The 20,925-nt window shown below is 38.4% G+C and overlaps 1 protein-coding gene across 1 annotated transcript in view; it reads right to left on the bottom strand.

Moving 5' to 3' along the window:
• Nucleotides 1-20,221, bottom strand: part of LOC310945563 (ephrin type-A receptor 6-like) — a gene marked incomplete at both ends in the record, with an annotated part of 52,282 nt that extends 32,061 nt beyond the window's left edge. The window contains 2 exon segments of the mRNA XM_083911694.1: nucleotides 10,196-10,260; nucleotides 20,143-20,221. Coding sequence (XP_083767820.1) covers nucleotides 10,196-10,260; nucleotides 20,143-20,221 — 144 coding nt within the window.
• Nucleotides 20,222-20,925: the final 704 nt, after the last annotated feature.

Genomic DNA, 20,925 nt, shown 5'->3' with positions numbered 1-20,925 from the left:
CAAAATTATACCTCAAGAACATGATGAGATACACAGGAACTTGTGGGTGCTTTCTATTTGTTTAACGAGGAATCGTTTTCATCTGTTACATCTTAAACTAATGAAGAATTAATTTCTTGGACATTACCTTCTATTGAAATAGTATGATCAAAGCTTGAACCAACCATTGGAACACTGCAAGTCACTGCTAGATTTGGTGGTGTCTCTACAGTATTTCAGTAATATTAATATAAAAGTAATGTGGTTTTTTGTGTCTTTTTCATCAACAACATGTCTATGGCCATATTTATCACTAAGCTTACAGAGAGAAGCTGCCCTTAACAGAGAATAGTATATCCAAGCTGCAAAGAAAAACAAACGGAAGAATTCCTGTCATCCATCATTTACAGAATTGTCATTTTCATTTGTCTATTATACAGTATATTTTGTATACAGTATATCACGCCTGGGATGTAACCCTACTCTGGAATACTCCTCTCTCCCAGTCTTCTCCAAGATGCAGAGGAATGATGGCTTCTCCATGATTGCAGGCTATCATTTCCAGGTCTCAAACTTGAGCATGGAGGACGTGAGAAAGCATAAGTACTGTAGCTAAATGGAAAGCACTCTGCAACTGCTTATTGATTTCCCTCTCCTCCATGTTGGTACCTACATTCTTTACCCTCAATATCTGCAAAATGGGCTGTTTGGAGAAAATTATCCAAAGCTGCTGTGGTGAATGTAATATACATGCATTTTAGAACATACACTCACAGGCTGCACAATCCTTAATGATGAATATCTTAAATGTGTTGCACCCAATGAAGGTAGATGACAGAGTTGAGTCGTAGAGAAAATTTAAACAACTGAGGTAGAGTGTTCTCAAATACATATTTTTAAACAACACCTTAAACTTGACTGGAGCATACAAAAGCAATTAATCTCATATTAATTAAGCTATCTAAATTAGCTCTATGTGACACCCAGGGGGTAAATGATTAATCAATCATGGTTCATTTTGAACAGCAGCCAGACAATAATGCTGTGCCTTTCAGATGTTAAGTGGACTCTGAGGTAGTATTTAATCATCCATATATTGTGGGAAATTAATGAGCAAAATCTAAAAATGGAGAAAACACCTTGACATACTGTAGGTTTACTTGTATTTTTATTCTTTAATAAGATAAAAAAATAAAACCAAACAATAGTTTATGCATAATTGACTCTTGTTTACATACCTGCTATACTATAATATATATATATATGTATATTCTGTAAGGATAGGTCTACATTTTTCAAGTGTGACTTGTGACAATAGCCAGATGCCCATGTGAACATTGAAAAACGGTTTTATTGCTATAATTATTTTTTCCTAATGCAATGAATGTGAGTAATGGGGACGGAATCCAGTCTTCACTCTTTGTAAAAACACTAAGACACATCAGAATTTTAGCTGAAGCCTGCTGTTCGAGTTAGATTAACCAAGCAGTTGTCTCCCAAAGTTAGTCTTTTTAGTTCAATATGTCCTTTTTGTTACTATAACTTCACTGCAGCTCAGCACGGAAACAACATAGAGAAACAAAAGACAACAAAAAAGCTGCGGAGATGCCAACTTGATCTGATTAACTCCATTTCTTAAGCACAATATTTAATTTAAAAAAAAGAAAAAAAAAACTTCTTCAACAACATATTTGCACTGAAGGAGAACTGCAGATTTCCCCCCAAATCACTAATATTAGAGGCATGTTAGGAAGTGAACTCTTCATGGCCAGCATGAGGAGCAGTGTTCTCAAACCTTTTCTAATAATGTTGAAATATCTCTTCAACCCCCTGAGCAGCGAAAAACATTTTTGGTAGAAAAAGTGAATAAAGGAATAAAGAAGCACAATAGAGCACTGTTCCACCAGTGTCTGCTTTACTAAGCAAAACCTGTGTAACTCTTTCCCTTTCCTTGTCCTTTCCCTTTTTTGTCACCGTTTTGATAAGTCACACTTAACTGGGGATCTTTTTCATTTTCCATGTATACAATTGTATAGCATTTTGGCAATCCATTTTCTTGACTTTCGTCTGTCATTTAATAGTGAAACTGGCTTTACCCCTCACAAAAATACATTGTGAACAAACTAAATTTTGAAAAAGTGAATGCATTTGTTGACAGTTCACAATTGCGTTGAAAATAAGCATATTCAGTACAAAATGTGGTTTATCTAACTTACTTTAACTTTTTTTTAATATAATTTATAATCAACTTATTTAAGGAATTATGCATGACAGGCATTTTTTAAATGAACACGTAAAAAAATCTCACACATCCCCTGCAGTACTCTAAAGTACCTCTAGGGGTATGCTTACCATTATTTGGAGCACTGAGCAGGAGGAAGGTTTACATTATAGCAAACCCCATGTTGAGATAATCCAGACTGGACCAAAGTGGTTGACCAACCGACAGACCAACTTTGCCTTCCCTATAGCCGTGCTACTAGCATCGCTAAAGTACTAAAATTAAAATCTTCATTCTGTGTTAACTAAACTGAGAAGCCAGTTTGTGTTGTATAAGACTGCAAGCATCTGCAATTCTCCGTCACATACCAGTCAGCCTTTCTCATATGTTCAGCTTGTTGAAAGGCTGTAGAAGCCATAGAAAGGAATTGTAGATTTGAGCAAGAATCATAAGAGGAGTTTCTTTAACATAGTATACTCTTTATATTTGGTCACTTCAGTGCCAATGAAACTCAGTATCTTCAAAGATAGCAGGCTTTCTGGTTTGCATAAGATCAGCATTAAGTAATTGAAGTTCCATTATGCATACAAACCAGAGAAAATGGTAATTTGTCACTCTGTGTGCCTCACTGTTCTAAAATGCCCCCATGGGATATGGCATGGTTCAGAGCAAGGAAAACAAATGCAAAGCCAGAGTTTGAACAATGAGCTGCAGTCCACGCTCTCTGAGGCAATCAAATATGCACCTACTAATCGCTCTGCCTGTTAGGTCAAAGCTTAGCAGACTGCAACAGATGAAACCCGGTTTTGAGTACAAGATGTAAAACTAATTCATGTTAACTGACACTAATATTGCAATATGAAACTGCAATACCAGATTTACTGAAACTGGCCCCTAAAAAGGCTCATTGTTGACTTAGTTTGGAGGCTGACCCTGTGGTGAAATACTGAACATTTGGGTAATTACAGATGATGCAAAAACTATTTTGGGGCCTAATGTCTTAGTGTGCTGTCATGATCCTTGAGTTGGTTAATCCTCATTTAATCTAAAAAGCAATTAAACATCAACACAGTGACACTCACACTACAATTAGACCTGGCCCATTATGTGTCCTATTGTCCAGGAAGTTTTCAACATAGCAATTAACAATACGATGTCTGCATACAGATGATGATTTGAAGAAGAGAGTGGGAGAATCATCATCATTGACTAATAGATGACCATTTAGTTTCAGAGTCTCATTCCCTCTTCAGACTTGAAGTAGACAGACACATAGCAGCTGCTCAGTTTGCATCAGTTCCTTATTGATGTATTGGAGTGGTGCTGAGTAGATTGTTCCTCGTATGTATCATCCTTAAGGGTGGAAAGTTATTATCCAGGCTGCATGTCGACAAATATACAGTTCACTCGTGTTGTTCAGAGACATTTGCTTGGCTGATTCTTGCATGCTTGTATGTGAATAGCATATTTTTATGCCTCTGCGCCGGCACCTTTTATTAAAATCCTCCAAAGTCTTCACTACACATGTAAGTCTGATGGAAGGTTGATGGAGACAAGCAACCGTAGTTCTTTATATTTTGAACATGCCTTGCCATGCCTCTATGAACCAATGAGCTTGCTTGATGTGCAGGGACAAGTTTGCTGAGTAACTGAACTGAACTGATCAACCTACAGTTTTTTTTTTAACTTAACTGCCATATATTAACTTGTACAAGCATTTTAACAATTTAAATGCAAAGTATAATCTTATTATGATTTGCCTTTTAAAATTGAGCATGTAATTGAGTTGCCACGGTAATAAATCACTGTTTATTTTACTTCTTTATAGTTCGTTTATATGTGCCAGTGTGATTGCTTCAACACAAATTATGGAACCGGCATAAAAAATGACAATACACAACATTGACTTGGATGCTTTTGGAACACAGTACAGCCTGTTTTCACCCATTTGTACTCCCTGTACTGTTTTTTCTCAAGTACTCAATGCAACCCAATATGTTTATTCCACATCCTGTCTTGGACTCTTAGGTCTCAGGTAAAGAAGCGTTCTGCATCCTGCTTGAAAAATGGAAGATGCCAGCTTGTAAAAGCCCCTCACTGACTTCACAAAGACACACAGCCTTTTCAATAAAATTCAGAAGTTTCAAAGCCCTTTTATTGTACAGAGACGTTCAGATGTCAAAAACTTGTGGCGAGTTTGTAACTCTACTTATGTCATGATTTTTATTTATTTTTTATATATTTTTTGTGCACCATTGCTCCCGGCAGCTTAAGGTCTGCACTCAGCACCTGACAGGAATCTTTGACAGCCACTGAAGTTAGTGGAAGGTTGTTATCAAAGAGGCATAGGTGAAACTTTTGTCTTGCACATAAAAAGATCATATTCCAAATTAGTGACAATTTTAGAGAGACTAGGCTTACTAACATGAGCAAAAGACACTCCCCTCACTAGCAAAAAGGTGACATTGATTCAACCGAACAACTTCTTCATTAATAGTAATATCATATTCCTCATGTCATATTTAATGAATGTATGAAGTTTTTAAGTCCAACATTCAGTTAAGTATATCATTTAGAGGCATCAGTAAATATTTCTTGACAATGAATTTTTTCTGAGAACTTTGCTGGAAGTAGAGCTAGAGGAGAAAGTATGATCAGAACTTAAAATTAATTTCAGAGTTCAACACAAGTTGGCTGTATGTTCTACTTTTGCCTCACATAACAACAAGTCTTCCCAGCCTTTACTCGCCTACGCATGGCTATGGTATGTTATTAAGCTAACTACAGTGCCATTGGTGGGAACTGAAGAACTGTGATTGAGGGGAGACCAAGAGAAAGGGAGCAAAAGAGCTGCTGAGGTAATTTAATGATAATTCAGTGCTTTCAATGCCGACCAACACTTAGACCCTTCAGAAGAGCTTTTTCATTTGGCCTCAACCTATAACTGCAGTATGTGATCATGTTAATAAATCATATCCACATACTCACACTGGACAATTACTTGTCTCAATATCACGGGGACAGTGAATACCAGCCAAAAAGACATCGAAGCATTTTTCATCATGATGCATGGTTTCTGATTTTGAGTCATTAGTGTTTAAATCTGAAGTCAGTAACTTTCTATGAAAAATATGTTTTTTCAGTCATGTATCTCTACCTCCATCTTCTGATTTCTGTCTTCTCTAAGAGCCTTCTCTGTGTGCTCATAATGGCATCTGCTAGTTTCCACCACGCCAGAAGAAAAACAACCACTCAGAGCAAAGGAGTCTCTGACGCAGTGTCAATGACTGCTCTGAACTCAGATCAGACTGTGAAACCAGACAGTGCTTATCAAAAATAAAGCAATATTCTGTTACTATATTGTCAATTTCTCACAAAATCTTTTCATAAAAATATTTAAATAAAATGAGAAAGTTTGTCACTGACTCGAACCAAAACCAAGTACCGCCCAACAGCCGACTGGCTGACAGCTAAATGGTCCACTAAAATATTTTTCTAAAATAACACTTTGTGCAAGAAATAGGCAATACAGTAACTACCACAGAATCTTGATTCATATTTGATCAGCGCTGCATAGTTTCATAGTTTGATCGGAGTTCTTGAGCAGTTATTGATGCTGAGTCAGAAACTCCTCGGTTCTGATTGGTTGGCTTTTTCTAAAATGCTTGATTTTCATTTTGTTAATTATGGTCCCATTTAAAGTAAAATTGACAATAACACATGATATGGTTTAGGGTTCGGCACCCTTGTGATTGACAAGACTCTACCACAGTGCCGTGTGTTCCCAGGTTCTGTCAGATCCACCCCTCTCTCATCACCAGCTCTATCACTTCTGGCTCATAAGTCAAGGCTTCAAAATGGTAGTCAACAAACCAATGTGTAACAAGTCTGTTGTTTTAACCTATAAAAACGTGTGCCTCCTTTACCTGAGGCTGGCCTTGGGGGTCTAGACCCCTGTAGGTCCAAGAAGAGGAGATGTCAGAGAATGATACCTCAAAGCTAGCATTTCCTTAGCTTAGGGGATGATAGACCAGTGAGTTATGTAAGGCCCTTTTCAGTTCAACTCATTTCCAACAACATTTTGGTACTAGCTACCCTGGCGGCTGCCATTACACTCTCAATGGAAAAGAGTGGGTTAGCCAGTATTCACCTGTATTTACACAACACATCAACAACACTCAAATATGTGATTATGTGAATCACAGGGTACATAATCATAATAATGTAGAGTTCCTTTAAGGTAAAATTCTGAGTATCAATATTTCATGTCAGCAGTTGTTGAAAAAGACATGAAGCTGTTACACATACAAGCCTAATGTACCTACACTGCACAGACAGATACTGTTGTATTAAAATCAATGGTGGAGGCTAAGAAGTGTGAGGTTTTGATTAAAACAAGACAATTTGTCATTGTCAGACTAAAGGGAAGAGAGAGAGAGAGAGAGAGAGAGAGAGAGAGAGAGAGAGAGAGAGAGAGAGAGAGAGAGAGAGAGAGAGAGATGTTATAAAATATCATTAAATCTCTGTAGTTGTGATGAATTATTGATTTGATGTGAATCTGGATGGTGGCGTCGTGTTTTTGCTCAACCAATTAATGGCGTTGTTTCTCCCCGTACCCGACTGTGTGCAAGGGAGGAGAAGCTGTTGCAATATTGGTATTTGGCCCTGGAAATATATCTCAGCATTTTGTTTCTATTTATTGGCTTTGTTTCAAAGGATTTATTACACTTTTAATAATAGCCTGAAAGCACAAACAGTCCCGCTACCCCCTCATGTCCCGAATTAGACACAACATCATGGAAAAATTATTGTTGTTGCTGATGGTGGCTCAGTCCCAGCTGAGATATTTGTGAGAATGAAGTCTACAGCATTTTCCCTTCAGGCGGAGCCCTGCAAGAATGATATGCTACAATTAAATTAGTATAATATCTAGATATTCTAAAGCCTTGCTCAAATCTGTAAATAGTGTACGTAAACATTGTCGTATGTGTTAAATAAAAAACACCGGCAGAGACAACCATAGCCTATTGAGTCAAGATTTCTGTGTTTAAGGAGATTTATTCTGCCCTAATGTTTCGGAAATGGTCCTTCAAAGTGTTGTTTGTGAATTCCTATTCCTGTTTTATTTGAGGTGTGAGGTGAGTGTGGGTCATAAGCGATTAAAGTGGAAAAAAGTGGGTAGATAGCATGAAGAACTGAACATTTAATAGCAGGACCTGTTGCCTGCTGTTAGCAGGGTTTATGTTAAGATGTCAAGCTCATGTAGGTCTGGAGAACATCTCATCACTAAAAACATCACAAGAAACTAGTGTAAGGGACTTGCGGGTTTACATGTTTATTTATATAGAACGTAAAGTGATAGAGTTATGCATATCAAGTCCTGCATTCAAAATACTACATTGATACAAGTTCAGAAGTATTATCAAAATTAAACACTCCATCTGCAGTAAAATGTTAGATAACATGGGCTAAGGAAGAACCTATTCAATTTTGAGCCAAATTTTAATCACAGGGTAGATACACTAATTATTTGACACATTCATCAGCATTGCTAGACAGGGCATGGCCTTGGCAGGGTCTGCACTCTCAGAGTGCCCTTCTAGTTATATATGACATTACAATTTTAATACTGATGCAATCCTGTGTAAGCAGCTGGAGCTGGAGCTAATTTATCTACTATAGATACAGTCAAATCAGTCATTTAATCTATGATTAAATTAAAAACTATGTTCTGTCACACCAATTTGTGTTTATTCTTTTTGTTTGTAGAATATTAAATAATTTTACCTCTGGTCCTCAAACAGTTAAAACCATCTAAGAAGTTTAGAGGGCAAAAGTCTTTTTGTTGGAACTGCTAACAACTCACAAACCAGACACAGTATTTTTGCAACAGGTCACAAGCCAATTAGTTAGAAACTACTGGTTTTATCTGAAAAACTTCTCTCTGCTGGAATTGACTTCTTATTTCCAGAAATATAGGTTGGTACATGAAATTCAGTGTATCCTCAGTGTATAGTGTCAGGCTTTTACCTGCATCAACAAGTTGACCATGATATTGTTTATCATCATATTCTTTGTTTCTCTGGATGATAACTTAGTGACTCAAATCAAAGACGAGCCTGCTTATAGACAGGCATTAGAAACCCAGAAGCTGGGTTGGGTGTTTAAATGCCAGTATTCCTGTTTCTCTTTGAGAAAGCAGGATCACACATACTGGTTTCTCAAAAGTGAGATAATGATGTATCTTGGGTTCTTTTTTTTGTAGACATTTGTTACAGAAATGGCAGCTCTACATTCTATTGGTCTAAAGTACAACAACAGCACATTATATCTCTAAAAATGTATTACCAGACCTATGTAAGGTAGTGAGCAATGTCCGGCTGATAGCAGGTGAAAATACATTACATTTAGGTTAAAACTGGGCTAAATTTGTAATTTTAGATGTTTTCGTTAAATGAAGCAAAGCCTGTAAGCTAGTTAAGACAGTCTTCTTGAATCGGCCACTATGCACTCACACGATATGGTCCTTTCACCACAATATGTATCCAACACATACTTTTAACCATGGTGGTGCACTTAAGCCATCAAAGCTCTGCACACTCTGCATGACAGCTGCCACACCGCTCAACTGGAAGCAATGCTGTCACTTCTACTGCTGCCACTGTTCATAAAGCATTTCAAAAGCCACACCTCCACCCCGGCATCCACATGTAAACTCTGAGTCTACCTTCTCAGAGGGAGGAAGTTATCGTCGCTCACTCCCTGCTGTGCTGTGTCTGGTGCTTCCTTATGCTGGTGAGGTCAGAGCCTCGATGTCAAACATCCATGCTGTAGATATTCTACATTCACATAATAATCCATTATTCATGACTTAGCTGACTGAACTATATACATTTTCAATGTGAGCCATAAGAGTGCCATAAAAAAAGAATAAATCTTTCAAATCTGTCAGCGAAATAAATAATATAAAACCGGAAATATAAAGTATCAGTATCATTTTTCATTTATTTTGTCATTTATGTCTTCATATATTTCTTTATATACTTTAAATGTATGGCCTTGTGTTTTCAGGTTGTCCATCCGTACGTCCATCCCATTCTTGTGAATTCAATGTCTCAGCACCATTTAGGATGAGTTCATTAGTCAAAAGTCAAGGTCACTGTGACAACATTTCCCACAAATGTCTAATAGGATAAAGTTGAAGAGGTAACATTTTACATCCAAAAGGTCAAAGGTCGACTTCACAGTGACCTCATAATGTTTCATATTTTAGGAACAGAGGGGGAGACATTCAAATACTGAATAGTTGACTTATTCCTTTCCCTAAAGCTTTTGTGTTTCCCCTATATCCACATTTTTTATTTACCTATGTATTCTATTTTTTATTTCGCTTTTTATTTCCACATTTCTTTCAAATTATGTTACAGATTTTTTTCTGTTAAATGGCAACCATACGACTCCATAAAAGTAAAGCATTAAAATTCTGCTGAAACAATTACTCGAACATCTTGATACGCTTTGCTTTTCAGCCACATTTAGTTTCAGTTTTCACTTTGATCCTTAACATATAGCCGTTTTTTTCACCCGCAAATCACCAAATCAGTGCTCACTGGATGACACATTGGTCTAACTGTCAGGAAGGTTGGCGTGTAAGGTATGTAACCTGGTGCCTGTATGGTTTTTAATGAGACTCCAAGTCCTTTCTCCTGTCTGTATCTAACTTGAGCACAACACTTTGACAGCTTTGACGACTTGTGCTCAAGGGTTCACATTGGGAAAGAAAGGGTTGTCGGTCAGTTAAGGGCAGTTTGGATGTTCAGGTCTGAGGTATTATACACTAAACCAAATGAATAAAACTGGTACATCATTTTATTTTTGGTGTTTATTATTTGATTATCTCACTTGTTTGACTGGTTATATTCGATGTAGGCAAGTTTGTAAAAACAACTGCTTAACAGTGAGGATACTTATTTAAAAAATGCTAATGTCACTCACCCCATTGACAGGATACGTCTTCCAGTCCAGTTCTCCTAGCACTGTCGTAGTGTCCAAAAGAACCACTAGAGAGAGAGTGGGAGAGGGAGAGAGTGCAGGGTGTTGCAAAAGAAAGTTATGTAAAATGGAGGAGAAAAGTTAGAGTACAACAGTATAAACACAAAGAGTGACAGGAGAAAGCAGGGAGGGGAAGAGACAGTGTGAGAGAGGTTGGAAAGTGAATTTAAAAAGAAGAGAAATGGGGCAAAAAAACAAAAGAACAAAATAGGAAGAGAGCAGACAATAGTTATCAAGCTGTCAATAAGGAGCCGGCAGAGCTGTAAAACCCTTATCTGATTCAACCACCTATGAAATAACAGCTCTTAGGAAAGTCCAGGACAACACTAACAACGATCCGCCCTCCGTCTGGAAGGCTGGGAGATTAGTACTCTCCTTCTCAGAGGTCAGGACTTTTCTGTGTTACATACCATCAAAGCTAACACAACGATGAATAAAGGGGAAAGGACTAAGGGAACTTTGAACATTTGACTAAACAACATATAATTGAAGTAAAACATCTTTAAGACAAATACAGGCAACATTTATGAATAATGACCCTTTTGGTGACAATATCATTGTTTGGAGTTAACCGAAGTTCCCTCTTGAGCCAACTGATATCATTTTATCACTTGATACCACAGCCCAGTATCCCTAGAAAATACACATTGGATGATTCCTCACAATTTGGGTCCAGTTCCAGTTACTAGTCCCAAATCAGCAAGTAGTTGACCCTATATGTTGTGAGGAGGTAAGTAAGAGGAGGTTCGGATGGTGGAAAGGTGAGCTGCACACACTTAGCCTCCTGTCACAGACCTGCAAATCTCATTTTAACTCAATAACCATTTTATTAACTGTAACCACCATCATTCCCTAAACTTAGCCCTATGTTTTATTTGCCTAACTAACCATACCTCCTTTATTTAACATAAACACATTAGTTCCAAACTGTAACCAAACTGTAGTTGGGTTTTCAACTAGTTCTGATCTCACTGATGTTTGTTCAAGTGGTCATTTTTCTAATGAGTTGGGTTTGAATTAGTTTGATTTAAATTAGTTATTAGATGCTAGAAAAATCCCAATTTGTCGGTTGGGTGTATGGTCAAGACTTCAATGACACAGCTCCACCGCCTGATCACTACTGTGCAGACTTTCAAAATTACAAGATGGTGCTGCCCGTATCTGGGATATTTTGGCCTCATTTTTTGCAAAGTAGGAGGAAGTGGATCTTCATTTACAGTATGTGGGATGGAGCGACAGACTGAGACAGATGGACAGATGGATTCATGATATTATGATGAGGGACAGTCATGCTTACTTCAACCACATGCAGGCATTTTGGATTAAGTTTGTGTTCATTTCTGTATTCCTTCTGTCCATCTCATCCCAACAATGGTCAACCTGTAAGACTTGGGGCATCCCTTGTTTCATCCAGTGTAGTGTCCATTAGTGGAAAATACGCAGCATCTGGGAAACCTTGTGATGCCCTAACAAGAAGGCCTAGTTTTGGTGGTCCAAAGTTTACTCTGCTGAGTCTCTTCACCAAATCATTCCAATAATTTATGCCTCTAATAAAACACAGCTATCATTTTCAAAGACAAAAATATAGTATAATGTAATCTCAGCATTACTGTTTAGTTGGTTTTTGTGTGAGCATGTTAACAACGTTGGTTCTTTGTGTGTGTCTGTGACCATGCTGTGTAACATTCTGAAGCTGTCTGCACTCTGGTCACGGCTAAGGCATGAAGAGAGCCATTATCTGGCCCTTGCTAAGCCACCTGAGCCAATTTGATATGATGAATGTGCAATTTCCTTTGTCTCCAAACAGCCAGTTAATTACAATCTCTATCAATAAAGTGCGTCCCACTTCAGTGCTCGACACCGTGGACCAAAGAGTCACATCTTCAGACGACCTGTCACTCCAGCGTACGGCAGACTTTGCCAAATCTCGACTAATTTAATGGGGTTGCTACTGTTTTGAGAACAAGTCAGAAGATAATCAGAAAAGATACACTTTGGTGCAACTAAATGAACCACTTCAGAATTTAGAAACTTCATTTAGCCTTGATCCCCTGCTGGTAATTAAGGGTTGAATTATAATAAGATGGCCTTGTCTCTGTGAGAGAGAGAGAGATGTTCCATAACATGTTTGACGGTGGCACCCCCCCCCCCCCCTCAACTCCCTTCACTGTCTGTCCTTCTCCCTCTCTCACACACACACAAACACACACACACACACACACACACACACACACACAAAACATACATACACAGTAATGTAGTCATAAAATAATTTAATTCCTGCAACTGCCTTTGGAGGCAGGAAATAATAGATGACCCAAGACTATAGTGCTGAATTTGATACACAGATTTTCTCACTGAATGCACACAAACACGCACATGCACACGCACTCGCACACGCACAAGCACAAGCACAAACATTGCACACACATATGCCAACTAGTATTTATCAGGCGGACAAATCATATTGCTCTTGTCTGGATTTTGTGTCTGGAAACATTATAATCTGTAACCGTCCTTTCTATAGGACCATAAAAAAATCGCATTTTTGAAAATGAGGTGAGCACAAATAATCTATATAGCAGTAAATTGCCACAGTTTTTCTTGTGATATCTTGTTGATACACTTGCACTGATATAGCATGGAGGTATTCAGTGCGTCAGTGAAAAAATGATTAACACTGAAGCCTGAAGCTGAACTGTATGTATACAGTTTTCAGCATTGAGGCTCCCATCACTGAAAGCATTGGAATTAGCTCAGCAGGGATAGCAGCATGTTACTACGTGGTTAGAAGCTCACTGAAACACAGAAACAATTATGGTGTGATAGATCTGCTGTAGATAGTTGGCTGTTGAGCTATTATTCTTAATAACAGTTCTTATAAGGTCTAGTTTTGTACCAAACTGAACTTAACTTTTATGTTTATACCAGCCACAGACCAAACTTACTCTTAACTCTTTGGCAAAGATGGCCTTATCTGACTCTGAGCCGGAGCTCAGATAAAACGCAGCAGGCACTGTTCCAGCACCACAGTGGGAAACCAAGAGCACTGATCCACAGGTCCCGTTCAGGATTTCCTGTAAGTGTAAATAGAGTGGCCGATACATGGCTGGGAAAGTTGCTTTTGCTGTTAGAGCATCAAATTCTAAACTGAAATGTTAAAAAAGCACATTTAATATTTCAATATAATATATATATTATGTGCGTTTATTGAGCTTTTTAAACGATTGATAGGCAGGCTATAAAAAGAATGGCACCATCAAGGCAGGTAGATGTATAATATTTTGCATTATTCTGTAATAAAATACAATATCTTGTCAATAGAAGTACATTTATTATAATGCTATTTTAAAATATAAATTAAAAAAATATTGCACAAAAAAGTCACACCAAGACTTAAATAGATTATTCCCGGTCAAAAACCTGCAATTGCCAGATAACGGAAACCCAGGTTTTCAGCGTCAAGAAGCAGCAGACTGGAGCACTGAGAAGCCAGAAATGATATTGCAATGTAACACTACTTATAGTATAGCCAAAGAAGAGCTACCTTTACTGAATTCAAGTCACATATCATCAGAACTTTTAAAGTTGTTTTTTTTAAATTGAGGCTATTGTGATTTATTGTTTATGCTGTGATTTAAATAAAGAAAAATGTTATCCGCACCTTAATTTCTGTTTACAATGATTTACATAATGTATTATGAAATTACCAATGTAAATGGGAACTGAAAAAAAAGCTAATCGGCTAATTGATTAGTTGTCTATTAAATTATTCAGGAATCTCACCTCAGCTCTAGATGAGCTACACCCCTACTGCGAGCCTTCACGCAAACCGTGCGAAGACCCAAGCCTGCTCGTTCCATCTCAGGAACCGAAAAGCAAACAGACCCCTTAACCACACTTGGTCTGCAACAACTCTTGAGCACTGCACCAACCCTGTCTACCTTGCTGTAACACTGGATCACACTCTCTCCTATTAGCAAAGTATAAAAAACACCAAACTGGAAGTTAACTCCCGAAATAACATTCTCTGGAAGCTGACCAATTCCAAATGGGGAAAACAGCACACACATCAAGATCCACTGCTCTGGCCCTGTGCTACTCCTCTGTGGAGTATGCATGTCCTGTTTGGGTGCAAGAAACTAGACCCAGCATTAAATAACACCTGCCGCTTAGTCTAGTTTGAAACCCGCCAATAAAAAACAACCTGGACTTCCTCACTGGCATTGCCCCTGCTGATATGAGAGAGGAAGCCTGCTGGCCGAGTAGAGATGACCCCCAGTGATGAATGCCACCTCCTAAACAGAAGTGTACCCCCAGCCCAACGGCTGAAGTCCAGGAGAAGCTTTCTCAGCCATGTTCAGCCCCTAATAGCATCACGGGAAGAAAGCAGACTCCAACTATGGACAAAAACGCTTGAGGACGACCCGTCCCTACCGACATGGGCACAGAAGCAACATGGGTCCAATGGAAGACACTCAACCACCTAAGAACAGGAACAGGGCGGTCAAAAGCTTCTATGCACAGAACTATGAAACTGGCCAAACCACCTGTGAATGTGGAGAAGAGGATCACACAATGCAGCACTGCCTCTTCTGCCCCCTACCTCCCAACCAGTGCAGCCCAAAGAATCTCACAGGGTTCAATAAAAATGCAAAGGACTGTGTAAAGAAATGGGAAACTATCATATAACCAACCAGCTTCAAAGACACGGAAAGAAGAAGATTCGCCAAGTATAATCGATACTCAAATTGTAAGTTGCAGCCCTGACCTATATTATGTGCTGGTGTACCTTTACGAAAAAGTTAGGCCCTGGAGTGCAACCAGTGTAAGAAGTTGGTATCAAGCCTAGTTTCATCTTGAGTTACACAGACATCATGATACAGTTTGGTATATTTCTATTATTTTACCTTCATCTGTGTGATAAATTGTTTGACCTATGATTCCCACTCTTAGGAAATACAACAGATTGTGTTGTCTACTGTACAGTGCATAGACTTTGTTTACTTGCACCAAATGTTTGATTTCACAATAAGAAAGCCTTGCCTACATACTGTACATTCATATATAATACATAACTCTGCATTGTACACAGCGTTTATTGAGCTGTAGCTTTCAGAAAACTGCTACATGTGTCTGTTGGTGACACCTGACAAAAACCTGGGGTGGGGAGATAAGGGAAAAGGCTTGTATATCTTACCTATAAGAGGCTCATGAACACTCAAAAGCTAGACATTAAGTTAGAATCCTCAATAATTTAAGTATTTGGCTGAGGATATTCAAGTAGACAAGCACTTGGCTGAGATCCTCTAGAGAGACAGGCATTTCTATAAGGGCTCTTGTTTTTTTTTTCCAGTTTCCAGGATATGATTTCAGAAAGCCATTGGGAGAGGAAGAATCATTATTTTCTATATGAGACGGTAACAAAAGTCGACAGCAGCATCTAATTCACCTGATCATGACACAGATGATGCTGCATCCCAAGAGGAAGACAGAGCAGCATCTGCCTCAGTGTTACTGATGTGTCGGGATGAATTGTTACACAGTTGCCAGACCCCTCCTTTTAAAATACACACTAGATAACAAAGAAATGTTTAAGTATTTAGTCGTTTAAAGGTTCTGTGCGTAACTTTTCCATGTATTAATCGTTTTTTTTTATTGCCAATGGTTTAAAAGGTTGTAACTTAACTTAAAAAACAGGACTTCACTGATTGTCTCAGTTTTCTAACAGCCTGTGGACTAACTTCTATGTAAAGGACTCTAGACAGATTTCCAGGAAATTTTAAAGAACATGATGTTTTGCGTGATTCCAAGTCCCTCACCTCTCTTCAGCTCTGCTACAGCCAAGGGTGATAAATGGATTCTGCTAATGTTTAACAAATGTGTTTCTGCTATTTAGTCAGTGTTGCGAACTAGAATTATTTGGGAATTTGCATACAAATTATTCAAATTACAATACACTGAAATAGATTTAATCTGTTTAAGCAGAAGCTATTCTTTGTTTTTCGTCGGATTCAAATTTTGTCAGTATGCCAAATATAATCCTGATTTATGTCACTTAATTTTTTACGGTCTGCTTTTGTACGGAGGTTTTCCAGTTTTTCTTTGTGTATAACCACTATAACTTAGGACTGAGGTGAATAAAAGTGGCCAAATGGAAGAGACGGAGTCATGTCTGTTTAATGATGCAACACCAGTGTGTTGCCTGAATGATAGTTCATGAACTCGATCATAATTAGGGCGAAGGTGAACTGAACATACTGTATTCTGCCCTATGAACATTGCTGTGAACGCGTTTATTCTGGTGTCTATTAGCGACACGCTCTCTAAGTTTAACTTTATTCAATAGGGTGCCAGATTTCTATAGAGCCTTGCAGGTGAAATCCAGGCTAAAACACACCGTAAACAGGCCTTATTATGTAGCGGAAAAAACACACTATCTGGCAGCACAAAACCACCGGTGTCACACCGTCGCATGCATCATCAAAACAAAAAACAGCATGGAGAATACAGCAGCATGGAGGCGTTGTATAATCAATAATTTTAAAAAATGCACCCATGCAACATATTGAAAAAAAGAACCATGAACTAGTTCATTTTTGGAATTGTGAACTTAGTTCACAATTTTGAACTATGAACTGTAGAAAGTGAACTTTCCCAACACTGCATTTAGCAGCGGTGGCCCAGAGATGAACCTTAGGTTGGCCGCTGTCCTGTTGTAGCACCAACAAGTTTGCTGCGTCTGTCGATCAGGCCGTCAGTGCTGGGGTATGGGCTAGCTGAGGGTCTGAAGACTGAGGCACAGCATGTGTTGACTGCAGTTCACCAATGGCCATGGGTGTCAATAATTTCAAGGATTTCTTAAAGTTAATCAGATAACCTTTAAATGATTGATTGTTTGATAATTGATTTGTGTGCGAGCCATTAATCAAGTGAAAACACCAAGTATTTGTTAGTTACATCTTTTTTTTTTGTGAACTAAGTACCTTTCAGACAAAATACCCAACCAACGTTTCACTTAACCCCGCCCCCAATATGAGATAATAGCTTTGTAAGAATAACTAGGAGTTTACAGTGAAATAAGCACTCCAACCAACCAGACACATTGATGTATGTACAAAAAGAATGTGTGTATGTTGAAGTGGAATCCAGAAATACGCCTAGGAAACCAAAAATCAGCAAAAAATGCCTCCTTTTAAAAAATGATCAAACATTTAGAGTGGTAAATCTGACACCATTATCATTGTACACTGTATATGCTATGTGATGTAATGTGTTAAGAGCTTGCCACATATCAACAGTAACTAAGGGAATCACATAGGCAAGGTAAGGTAGGTCTCTCAGTCTGATATGACATTGCCTACACAAGTGATTAACATTCATTAGAAAACTCACTCAAATAAATTACACCCGGCTAACATATAAGCCTGCCTTTGCTGTGTTTTAAACATCTCACATTGTCTTTTTTCAAGTTCTTCTGTGTGCATTCCCTCCCCGTCAAGCCTGTCACCACCATATCCTGGGGGGGAAACTGAACACACACACACACACACCACACACCACACACCACACACCACACCAGAGCACACCACACACACACACACACACACACACACACACACACACACACACACACACACACACACACACACACACACACACAAACACACCACAGAACACAGAAAAATGAAGTAAAGTAGAGTCTGACATTTGGCTAGTGAAAGGGCTCCTGTCATCTTTGAAAATGTGTATCCTAAAAACTAAGCATTCTGAAAGAACTAAACACTAAACTGACTGTGAATATGCGAAGTGGAAGATGTCAAGAACAGATAACATTATGACCATTTATCCATGTGACATTTGAGCATAACTGAGGGGAACTATGTCCTGTGTTTCACGTACATATCGAACTGCACACACTGGACTTGGGAGATTATTCTGATAGGCTACATTTAGTGTCACCCACTGCCCCAACATACAACATGTATACAAGTGTCTGTGAGGAGTCCTGGGCCAACTCATTATATTTTTAGCCATGAATGTAAATGCATTATAGACAGATAGACAGAAATAGGCAACTCAAAAGTATCAGTATAGCTCACAGAGTTTGCCAAAGGCTGACATTCACTGCAACACTTACTACAAAATGTATCTATTGTGAGATGAAGGGGGTTGAAAAACATGCCTTCCATTGCCATAGTCTTTTAAACTAGTAGGACCACAGATAATTCATTGGGGTATAGTATGAATGCATTTTTTTGGCTGTTAATATTTTAAATGTATATATTTGTTCACAAAATACAGAGCAAAGTTAATATAACTTTTAGATGGAGTGGGTTGAAAAAAATCCTAAAACATTACCATGGTCAATGTTTCAAATATGTGTGTTGTATACAGTATCAATTATTGGAAAAGAAAAGATTAGATTAGATTAGATTAGATCTACCAAAGCCAAAACAAGATTTCTCCTGGTTCAGGCAACACATTTATATTTTCCCATGGATTTTTAAGATGTGAATGTATAAACTTAGCCTGGAAACCAGACAAAACTGCTAAGCTCATGTTTCATTTGCTCTGGCAGGTACATCTGGCCCCTCTACCATTCAGATAGATTTCCAGTCGGCCAGATCCTGGGGAAGCCAATCACAACCATTTATCTTATGTGGGGCGGGTTTAAGACGATGACTGAGAGAAAAACATACTAATGTAACCGATGTTCTTTATTTAGCTCATGAAACTCAGATCAAACTGTCAAACTAATCAGCACTGATCTAAATGAATGAATTATCTATTATTGTATTTGCCTATATTTCTGACCTAAAATGTTTCAAAAAGCTTGTAACCCTGCCGCCATTTTTTTCCTGCATCAAAACAGACCAAGCATCACCCAACCTTGTTGCTCTGAATAATTGTAAGTCATGTTTCATTGCTCTGATTTGGTTGTAGGTCTATCTAATTGCCTCAAGGAATTTTGTTCTTCACCTTTGATAATGCCCCTTGGAAATCTGTAATGAATAGAGAGATTTGAAACTAATACGCATTTGGGAAGGAGTCTGGCGTGTATTCTTCAGAGCCAAATTAAACTATTAATCTATTTTTGAGACCGAGTAGGTGTACAATAGGTAACTACCATGTCCCTTTTTTCAGTGTGTTTTGTAACCTCTATCAGTGATCAGGACAACAGATAAATTGACAACAGATAAATGTAATGAAACCAATATAACCAATTGGAGATATATATATCCAATAACATATATTGGTTCAGCATAGATTCCTCCTTAATCTATTTAGAGAAAGAGAGGTGGAAAAGTAACAAAAACATTATTATCACTGCACCTGCACCACGAGCAGTAAACATGGTTCTTTCAAATATGTGTTGCATAAGCTTTTAACCTGACAACTCTTTGGCCAAAAATATTACATTATTACATGCATTTTGAGGCTATACATGGATTTAGTGCATTTTCTGTTGTTGTTGTTGTTGTCTTGGTTATACCAACCAATTGACATTGGAGGGACTTGGCAAAACACCTGAAGTAAAACACATTATTTGTCACATAGGTGTCTATTAGCTATTACAAAATAATAGAATCAAAAGATGACACTTAGCAGACCACTCAAGATAAGGCATTACAAATGTATAAATGTTATTCTTCTGAATATCCCTCTGTGTTTATTATGTTAAATCAATGTTATGGTTACACACAATAAAGGAGACTACACTGGACATTAAGTTGCCTTGTGTTGTGCGTGTGAGCGTACATGTGCGTTAACAGGGGCAGCAGAGGATCCGTGTTGTTGTAAAATACTTTAAAATGGTTACATTTGGTGCATCCACCCTTGTTCTCAGTATGTGGTTGAGGTTCTCCTTTATATAATAGCCTACTCACCTTGGTTTGTGGTTCCCGGGTCCGACAGGATACTTCTTAGCAAGAACAAAAACACACAGTATTTCCAACCGGAGCACATCGTTGAGTCAGACACAAGAGCGCTCGGAACTAAAACGCTGCACAGTCTCCTAAATAGATCCCCAGAATAAAAAGGTAAGGAGGTTTCATCAATCAGGGTACTGAAATGTTCCCAGTTTTCTGGCTCATCAGGTCACTCTGGGATCCTCAGGAGTTCTTATTTATTTATTTATCAGCATTTCCGAACCTTTCCATATGGAGACGGACACACAGACGATATGATGGAACAGCCATTCGTAGAAAAAAAAACCCCGACTGCTGCTGTAGCAAGTTCAAAATATATTATCGAGATAAATAAAGTAATACTTGTCTGAAAACCTCAAAACACGGACCTGTCGGCCGGTGCAGACTATCCCAAAAGTGTCCAAAAGAGAACTTCTCCGAAGAGTGTTTGTGGTAAATTCTATCTGTTTGTCATTTATTGTTTTTTTTAATCCCAAACGAGATACATACAGGGGAGAGACTTCCCGCCTCACTTTCAGCCAGTGCATCCCTCACTGTGTCTCTGTATCACTGAGTGTATCTCGCTCTACCCTTCTCTCTCTCTCTCTCTCTCTCTCTCTCTCTCTCTCTCTCTCTCTCTCCCCCTCTCTCTCTTTCTCTCTCTCTTTCTCTCTCTCTCTCTCTCTCTCTCTCTCTCTCTCTCTCTCTCTCTCTCTCTCTCTCTCTCTCTCTCTCTCTCTTTCTCTCTCTCTTTCTCTCTGG

The sequence above is a fragment of the Echiichthys vipera genome (assembly GCF_963691815.1).
Source record: "Echiichthys vipera genome assembly, chromosome: 1".
Lineage (NCBI taxonomy): Eukaryota > Metazoa > Chordata > Actinopteri > Perciformes > Trachinidae > Echiichthys > Echiichthys vipera.
Note: the sequence above shows the minus strand (reverse complement) of the source record. Positions and strands in the feature narration are given on the sequence as shown.